This window comes from Sinocyclocheilus anshuiensis, unplaced genomic scaffold, assembly GCF_001515605.1.
Source record: "Sinocyclocheilus anshuiensis isolate Anshui unplaced genomic scaffold, SAMN03320099.WGS_v1.1 scaffold883, whole genome shotgun sequence".
Lineage (NCBI taxonomy): Eukaryota > Metazoa > Chordata > Actinopteri > Cypriniformes > Cyprinidae > Sinocyclocheilus > Sinocyclocheilus anshuiensis.
This window is the reverse complement of record NW_015547678.1, coordinates 910,130-920,181: the sequence shown is the minus strand read 5'-3', so window position 1 is coordinate 920,181 and position 10,052 is coordinate 910,130. Positions and strand designations below refer to the sequence as shown.

The 10,052-nt window shown below is 35.1% G+C and overlaps 1 protein-coding gene across 1 annotated transcript in view; it reads left to right on the top strand.

The window, feature by feature from the left end:
* The first annotated feature begins 3,244 nt into the window (after positions 1 to 3,244).
* The window catches only part of LOC107703064 (solute carrier family 2, facilitated glucose transporter member 1-like), an 11,973-nt gene continuing 5,165 nt past the window's right edge, over positions 3,245 to 10,052 (top strand). Inside the window, exons 1-6 of the mRNA XM_016505563.1 lie at positions 3,245 to 3,262; positions 7,202 to 7,297; positions 8,540 to 8,700; positions 9,063 to 9,303; positions 9,458 to 9,620; positions 9,694 to 9,881. Coding sequence (XP_016361049.1) covers positions 3,245 to 3,262; positions 7,202 to 7,297; positions 8,540 to 8,700; positions 9,063 to 9,303; positions 9,458 to 9,620; positions 9,694 to 9,881 — 867 coding nt within the window. The remainder of the gene's footprint in view (positions 3,263 to 7,201; positions 7,298 to 8,539; positions 8,701 to 9,062; positions 9,304 to 9,457; positions 9,621 to 9,693; positions 9,882 to 10,052) is intronic.

The following is a 10,052-nucleotide window of genomic DNA, read 5'->3' as shown; positions in this document are numbered from 1 at the left end:
ACTTTCATTTAGACTTACTACTGGGCCATTGCAGCTGATCCAGGCCACCAAGATAGATATTCAAAGTTGTGACAGAAATGGGACTTCTGCCAATTGCACAGGGGCTCCAAATGAATGCTTTGTAAAGAGCTCATTATCTGTTTGACAGATTTCTAAGGGCAGGCAGGACATGTCTCTAATTGGACCGCATGAAAAAGAGGGTCCAGCACTACTCATGGAGGAACACAAGGCTCCTCACCAATACAGTTGGAATGTGCCTCTCCATTAGTCTGAGTCACATTGTTCCATCATTGTTAGTGTAAAAGTTTCCATTTAATCCACAAGAAGGTGCTCTTTCATTCAGTGCCATGAGCCTCAATGACAGTGTCACAGCAGATAATGAAAATGACCGAGATGAGGACAAAGAGATATGGTGATGTGGACGCTCGCTGGATCAGATTGGTCAAGCTTTGCTCAGACAATGGCTGTCTTCGTTTGAGCTTTGTGAACTGGCTGACCCAAAACCTGTGCTTGTGTCTACCCATGTCAGATTCACAATGTTTCAAAGGGCTCTTTGAAACTGAAATATCATCTGTATTTCAATAAACACTTGAGTTGCAAGAGCTTACCATACGAAAATAAACACATTCTTAACCCTGGGTTAACAGAATGCTATGTTATCTTTTTCGGTGTTTCACACTTATTTTCTTTTAGTTAGAAATTAAGTTTTGAGGTTTCACACTTCAAAAGCTGCAATGTTTATGCTCTTATTGGCATATTTGCAGTGTCAGCATCATTGATTGGATGAATTTAGCATGTGACCTGATTAAATAATAGCTTGCATTGCTATACAGTATATTAATTTATGGTATCACAATGTTGCTGAATAGACTTTTTGGACCATAACGGTTTCTTTGGTTACATTGTCACTCCAATTAACAGGTATTCTGTCAGTGTTTGACAATTCCCTCAAATGCTGAAATGAATATATTGCATGAAAGTTTCTAAAAAAGCAAAAATGCGCCTGAAAGCCCATACACAAAAGTTTCAAAACCCAGGCAAGTCTAACCCACTTTCAAAATCACAAGTATGGAACACAGGGTTTAAAAACAGATTATCCATGGTTAAGCATAGCATAAAAAGCACTACAAAGTCCCTTAAATCCAATGTAGCCTGTTGTTTTCTAGTGTTATAAAGCCACTCAAACATGAAACAGCCATGTGATCAGACAACGCTACTGTGATTGTTGTGCTCAGGTGAGAAAATCATGCAAATGAACACTTATAAAGCTGAGACGGAGTTGAATTTCCAGTCATTCGAAAGTTAGTCAGAGAGAGTGATGCATCCATGTTTAAGCTCAAGAGGTCACATGACCTGAAGATTACCTGTCATGTCTGAAGTCATGTCCTTAAACTCATCCTTCACAGCAAAATGTCTTGGCAACCATTAACACTACACTAATTGTAACTGTAATTGTTACCTTAAGACGTTAATTCTACCTGACCTGACCTTCTAAAAATGACTTTTGTTGGTGTAATCTAGTCTGGTTGATTTAGTCATAATAATAGTATTGTTTTGACTTAATTCAGATATAAATGTTGATGATTATATAAACCAGTTAATTCAGATGTTACCACATAACTCATTTTTAGGTTAAATGACAACATTGTTCTTTTTATTATAAAATGATAGTGTATTACTTTTCAATTCAAACAACATTTAATATGACACAAGTGCAGTCCTATTTTGGTAAATGATCAGCTTTAAGCTATTTTGAAGATTTTAGTATTTGACAACTGCACTTCGCATTTATGTAGAATGAATGACCTTTTATTTCATCATGCTCAGTTTCACTGTTGTCAAGCAAGAGGTGCTGGCAATCATAGCCATGCAAACAATAATGCTTTCATTGATAAGTCTCCCATTCAGAAATAGCCTTGAGATAAGTGTGTAGTGCCCTGTAGCACGAACTTTCACCGGCTCAGTCATGTGTGGACCAACACTTTCTGCCACTTAGGCCTATTACAATCTGGACAAATTGCTTACAAATTCAAAAAGAAAATGACATTCAAGGCAATAAATTAGCAATGGCATAGACATATCTTTGATTTACTGAACAATACCAACCTACAGATATCCACCAAACCCACCCTGTCTTTGATCCGACGTTTGTGTGTTATTGTTTACAATGCTTATCAAAGAACATTTATTTAGTCCTGAGGAACCAACGTCAACAGAAACTTTCCATTCTTTTTGAGGAAAAATCCTTTTTTATGATATGAAGACAAGGAAAGAGAAGTGTTTTTTTTTTCTTTTGCATACAATTTTACCGGACACTTTCCTACTGTGAAGAATAAAGGCTAGGGATATGGTGTCAGGATGAAACAACAATGACAAAGCTACCGGCACTACCAGATTACCAAACCTGTTCCTGTATTTACTTATATTATTATTACATTTTATTATAGACAGCAGAATCTTTCAGATCAACATCATTTTTTGACAACAGTGGTTATTTTCATAGGCTTATTTTTCATAGGCTTATTAATTAATTTGTCAGTTATGCCATAGTTTATCAGCATTGTTGGAGTAATAGAAATGATAAAAAAGAATTATACATTATAAAAATTTTTCAAGGGAAATTATAGAAATTATAAAAATAAGATTATTTATTTTTGTCAACATCGAGATTTAAATATTTTACACCATTTATTCCTTAGTCTCTCAGTTAAAAAATACATAAAATTTGCATGCGTATTAATTATTAAGTATGCTTTAATAATTAAAACTATTTTTTAAATATATATGCATATTGTATATGGATATCTAGAAACACGCTCTCAGGATTGTCCAGGTTACAACGATTAAAAGTCGACGCATTTACGTAACTCCATTGAATACGTGCAGCCAATCGGGGCGTCCATTTCTAAGCATGCCTGTGTACAAATCGCCATTCGGACAGAAGTAACCAAGCAACAGCCAATCAGAGCCGGTTTTAGAGAGTTTATATTAAGCGCTTTACTCTACTGATGGCAGTTCTCTGAATGCACCTGACAGAATCAAAGACGATATAAGATCGACTAACAGAAGACATGAGGGCTTCTTTCAACATGACAAATTGGATGATACATTGTAGATTTTAAATTGTAATAATTTTCGTGCTTTTTTGTTAAGTGGATTTTAGGACTGCAATTTTACAAAACAACGAAAAGAAGAAAATAATTCTTCTGTAATAAAAAAAAAAAAGCATTTTTAACCTGCCACTATGGATTCTAACAAAAAGGTAATGTCATATTGCTTGCCTTATAATTCTAGTGTAGTGATATTTTGCCGGTAGTACCTGAGGAATATAACTAGAGGGGAGAGAGTTTCAGGTAAAACATCCAAGAAAGCACAATTAGATTGGTCTTACTCTGTCATTTAGGGAGGGAAAAGTTGTTGTTTGTTTGATTAGTGACTCCAGTGGTCAAGAAAATGAAAATTTTGACTGACAGAACTGAAAACTCTTCAACTCTCATTTATATGTTTGAGTTGTGGTTTGTATGCATCTTTATCTAGACAAATAGTGAAACTTTATCTATCTATCTATCCATCCATCCATCCATCCATCAATCAAGCCTATTTTTGTCTCCAGCAACAAAGGTCTCGTGTCATCGGTTTAAATCCTTAAGTAATGGAAATATGTGGTAAAACCTTCTAATAAGACCTCTCAGACCACAGCCTTACTCAGGGGTTTAGAGGAGAAACAGAGTAATTACATCAACCCTTTGTGTCATCGACATAAGTCTCATTTATCTTGTTTGTTAGGAAAGTAATGTGATGAAAGTGAGAAAGAGATAGTGGCTGAACAAAAAAGCGATCACAGCCTCTTCTGAATAGGAGAACCGGACAGCTGCAACCAGGGTTAGTTAATGTCACAAAGGGAGTATAGACACAATACTTTGCATAATTAATATTTACAGAATGAAAGAAAACCTATTTTGAGACACATCAATTTTGAAACACTTTAAGACACAAGTCTGTTTCAAAATTGTAAAATTAATTTGTAACATTTAGTTTACATGGCATATTGATTCTCTTATTTAAAATATTCCAAAATTAGTGCTGTCAAATGATTAATCGCGATTAATATAAGAATATAAATATATGAATGTATATGCATGTAAATATTTCCAAAATATATGCTGTATGTGAGTGAATGTATATATACATAATAAATATATATATTTAATATATAAATATTTATAATATATAAAATAAATGTATATATACATAATAAATATACACAGTATATACACATATTATGTAGACTAAACAAAACTTTTATTTTGGATGAGATTAATCGCGATTAATCGTTTGACAGCACTATCCAAAATAATTTTTGTTGTTGTTGTTGGATCCATCAGTGCGTTGTACTTGATTAATGTACATGCATATGCATTATAATAAACTAAGTTTTGTAGAACAATGACATTTGGTTTATTATAACGTGTGCTTAAGTGCACTAGAAGAGCAGTGATCTTAAATTTAGATTATTTAGAAAAAGTGCTGCTGTAAACCCTTTGAAGTCTAAACCCCTTTGATTCAGTGGCTCAGTGGACCTTGCATTGCTTATTAATAATCGATATGTTCATTTCATCAGGAATGTTAAGCTACTAAGGACTTGAGGCCAATGTTACTCAGTGAACATTGCTAAATGCACATCAGTTTATGTTTTTATTCATGCATTTTTTACAACTGCAATTAATTGCATGTACTGACCTGTGGTTACATAATATTTAACAAGGTTTAAGTGTTGCATGTAAGCACACTGTGCTGTGGTCAAGTCAGAGCTGCACAGAGCATGACAGCCGGGAGGCGCAATTGTCCCACAGCAAACCTGCCATAACAGTTAGTTTCTATTACAGGGAATGTTTGTTATTAAAACACAGCGTTTTCTGCAGTAAGCAGGGTGGCAGATTAAAACACTATTAAAAGGCTACTGATGTAACCTTCTTAAGCTTGAGACTAACTAGTGTTTGCTACCTAGTGTATGACAAGTACAGACAAGTACAGTAGAGGATTCCCAGAATAATATTCTGGCCTATTCTCAAAACATTTAGTTTTTTTGGGATTTGCCTTTTTAGTACACACAGTTGTAGAGTTTTACTCCAGTCGAGATCAAACTCAGCTCTAAATATATACTAAAGTGTTATTTAGCGTAAGAATGCTTAGGAGCGCGTATGAAATCACATGCCGGGGTTAGCAGTATTTTAGTTCATCTGACCCTACGTGCTAGTGCTCACGATGAAGTCGTTGTCTTTGAAGGTCTGTTGAGCCTGTTATGTAAAAGCCTGTGGTTGTTGGAATGGATTGGAGTGGATTGGAATAAGAGGCTGGAGTAGTCGTGGTACGTGCGTGAGTTGGTTCAGGTGCTGCCAGATCTGTAATAGGATCATATTGATAATCAACAGGGTTTCCCTCATTCCGCATCTTACTTGTTGCCTGCATAGTAGGTTCACAGTTCTGTGTAATAAACCGAACCATTGTTCACATAGTGGTTAGAAAAAAAAAATCAAAATAATTTGAACAGTTTAAGCTATTTCATGTCTTTTTTGGCTTTAGCAAAGCTGTAAAAGGAATGCAAAGACCATATAGAACTGACTATTGTATTATGCATAATATTGTTATTATGCAGAGTGAAACTGCACATTTAGTACACACCTTTTTAACTCCCTTGCATGTATAAAACCCATCACTTTATCAAAATTTCACCATCCAGTTAGGCTCATAACTCCTTCAAAAACAGCTAGAAACCTTGGAGTTGTGATTGATGATGAGCTGAATTTCTCAGAACACATTGCTAAAACTACCCGGTCCTGCAGATTTGCTTTATACAACATTAGGAAGATCAGGCCCTTTCTTTCAGAACATGCAACACAACTCCTTGTTCAAGCTCTTGTTCTATCCAGGCTGGACTATTGCAATGCTCTCTTGGCAGGTCTTCCAGCCATTTCTATCAAACCTCTACAATTAATCCAAAATGCCGCTGCAATATTAATCTTTAATGAGCCGAAAAGAACGCATGTCACACCTCTGTTCATCAATTTGCACTGGCTACCAGTAGCTACTCGCATTAAATTCAAGGCATTAATGTTTGCCTACAAAACCACCACTGGCTCTGCACCCATTTACCTAAATTCATTACTTCAGAGTTATGTGCCCTCTAGAAGCTTGCGTTCTGCAAGTGAACAACGCATTATTGTGGCATCTCAGAGGCACAAAATCCCTTTCACGGACTTTTACATTAACTGTTCCCTCCTGGTGGAATGACCTGCCCAACTCAATCCGAGCAGCTGAGTCCTTAGCCATCTTTAAGAAACGACTAAAAACACATCTGTTCCATCTTTATCTGACTCTCTAACTCTAGCACTCTCTATTTTAATTCTACTTTATCTACTTATCTTCTTTTTTTATTAAGTCGCTTTGGATACAAGCGTCTGCTAAATGACTAAATGTAAATGTAATGTAAATGTATAAATAAATAATCAAGCTTACAAAATCTATTTGTATGTAAGCATGTTTCCACCATGGGATAAAGAAAGAAAAAGAAAGGTTAATCTCACAATTCTAAATTTTTTCTTGTAATTCTGACATTTTTCTCAGAATTGCAATATATAAACTCCAAGTTCTGACTTTTTCTCTCACAATTCTGAATACATATTTCAATTTTAAATTTATATCCAACAATGACTTTTTTTTTTTAATTCCAATTTTACATCTCACAATTCTGTCTTTTTTTCTCAGAATTCTGAGTTTACATTTCCCAATTCAGATTTTTTTTTCCCCCTCTGATTTCTGAGTTTACGTCTCAAAATTCAGTATTTCAGTTATTTTGTTTCTGCCACATAATTTTGTGAGTTTATAGCTCACAGTTCAGACTTTTCTTCTCAGAATAGCAAGTTTACATCTATTATATTTATACCTTTTTAATTCTTTTCATTCCGTGGCTGAAATGGGATTTCTATATTTTAGTAATATTCCACATGTCATATTATTAAATTCATACAGTCATTATCAGCAAAATGCTCCCGCATTTCAGATTTTGCTATAAACATCAATATTCTCTATATTGTTCCTTAAAAATCAGGACTAAATGGTTAATAATGAACCATATTAAAATATTAAAATATATTTTAAAAATATTAAAATATATAATTATGTTGTTCTTCTACCCTTACAGCAGTTGACGCTTCAGCTGATGATGGCTGTTGGGACTGCTGTGATCGGCTCCTTGCAGTTTGGCTACAACACAGGAGTCATCAATGCCCCTCAGAAGGTGAACAATTTTAGACATATAACAGACATGACATGATTTGTCATATAAGCACTTAAGCATCAGCATATTGCTAATTGACAAATTGATATATGGGTATTGTTGATGTTTGTATGTTAGTGTTATTGTGTAATGCATCTAATTTTAGATTAGCTGTGTAAACTATTCTGTATTAATCCTCCTTCTTGCGTCGCCTTTTAAGATATGCTGATTCACACATGCAGAGCATTCTAATAATAGACCAGCACTTCTGAAACTCTTCAGAAGAGATTCTTATAACAGCCTTTCCTACTGTCCATAAACGGGCAAGTACAACGTTTGACAAATAGATTTCTATTTCAAGGCTACTCTTATGTGCATCAAGTAACAAAAAAGGTATTAGACTTGCCTGTAGTTTGCAACAAATATGTTTTTTCACAATGAATGATGAATGAATAAATTACCTTGACCTCTTAATACATCACATCAGCTAAGGGTTCTGGAAAAATCTCACATATGCTTGAGAGAACTCTATATATAGAGTGCAAATCATGTGCCATAGTTTAGCGATAGTCTTTTATAAAGAGAGAAAGTCAAAAGTCAAGGACGCATAAGGACATCATTACTGTGAAATAATACTGTGATATTAAGATTATTAGTAAATTGTTGGTGAGCATTTTTTATATACATTTCAAATGTTTGGGATTTTTTAAATTGTTTTTGAAAGAAATCTTTATTGTCACTTTTGACCAGTTTAATGCATCCTTGCTAAATAACATTTATTTCATTTTTTTTTTATATATATATAAATCTGACCCCAAACTTTTGAATGGTAGTTCACATGTTCAGTGTAATAGCATGCAGGATCTGTTTATGAGTGAAGAGTTTTGAATATTCTTTTAATGTTATTTCTTTCTTGTTTCGTATTTATTGAGGAAGAAACTGTTGAATCACAACAATAAACCGAGGCCTAATCTAGATAATACACCTATGTTTGCAGTTTTGTATCAAGCTTAATTAAGCAGCTTCTTATGCAATCTGTTTTGACACTGTAGTCAGCATGGAGTACTGCTCCCTCTGCTGACGTAATGTAGAACTGCTGCAGCAAATGACTGTTGACTTACTGGACAATATAATTAAATCACAATTTATTTAATAATAGTGTGTTAATGATTATTTTTTAAAAGAAAATTTTGAATTGAAATGAAATATCAAATAAACACCCTCCCTAATGATTTTCATAGAGTATGTTCTTTTCTCTCATAGACCATCGAGGCTTTCTACAATGAGACGTGGTATAAGAGGTACTCAGAGTACATACCGTCGACCACTCTAACTACACTCTGGTCCGTATCAGTGGCCATATTTTCTGTCGGTGGCATTTTCGGCTCCTTCTCAGTTGGGCTCTTTCTAAACCGCTTTGGCAGGTAACTTAACCAACCAATTCAGAACTTTACAGATACTCAATTTTTATCCTGAATTCATGTGTCTTTAAACATTCTCTGGTAACATTTTACAATAAGGTTCCATTAGTTAATGTTAGTTAATGAAAATACAGTTGTTCATAGTTAGTTCATGTTAATTCACAGCGCATTAACTAATGTTAACAAGCACAACTTTTGATTTTAATAATGCAGTAGTAAATGTTGAAATTAACATTAACTAAGATTAATAAATTCTGTAGAAGTATTGTTCATGCTTAGTTCATGTTAACTAAAGTAGTTAACTAATGTTAACTAATGAACCTTATTGTAAAGTGTTACCCATTCTCTTTCGGATCTTTTAACAGGAGGAACTCAATGCTCATTGTTAATGTTCTGGCCTTCATCGCTGCTGCTTTAATGGGCTTTTCCAAGCTGGCTGAATCCTGGGAGATGCTTATTATCGGACGCTTCATTGTAGGCCTTTACTCTGGCCTGTCCACAGGCTTTGTACCAATGTATGTAGGAGAAATCGCCCCAACTTCATTACGTGGGGCACTGGGCACACTTCATCAGCTTGGCATTGTCATTGGCATCCTCATAGCACAGGTCAATTAATATGTTATCTTTATTATGAGACCACTTTTAGTAATCATTAAGACTTTTACATTGCATAGATAGATGTGACCTTTGTGTTTTTTGTGTATTTCATTAGAAAAACTCCAGCTGGGTAACCATTAAAAACTCCTGCTTTGTTCTGTAGATCTTTGGTATTAAAGAAATCATGGGGACCCCTACAATGTGGCCCTTCCTACTTGGCTTTACTTTCATCCCAGCCATAGTCCAGTGTGCCCTGCTGCCCTTCTGCCCCGAGAGCCCGCGCTACCTTCTCATCAACCAGAACGAGGAGGCCAAAGCTAAGAGTGGTGAGTTTTTAATACTCAATTTAAGATGTTGCCTAGGGTTTCTCCAGTCAGCCTAACTAACTAATTTCCACAGTGCTGAAGAAGCTCCGTGGCACTGAAGATGTGGCTGCAGACATGCAGGAGATGAGGGACGAGAGCAGGCAGATGATGAGGGAGAAGAAGGTCACCATCCCTGAGCTCTTCCGCTCATCGCTCTACCGCCAGCCCATCTTCATTGCCATCATGCTGCAGCTCTCCCAGCAGTTCTCCGGTATAAATGCTGTACGTTTTCTTTATTTCTTTATCTAGCATTTATCAGCCGATCCATCAATATACTTTTCCATCAAATTCTATTGCTTGTTGTATTAGAAATACCAGCATGGCACCAATATGCCATGCAAAAAAAAAAATACAAATAAAAATATAATATGAATAAAAAGAGATATATATATA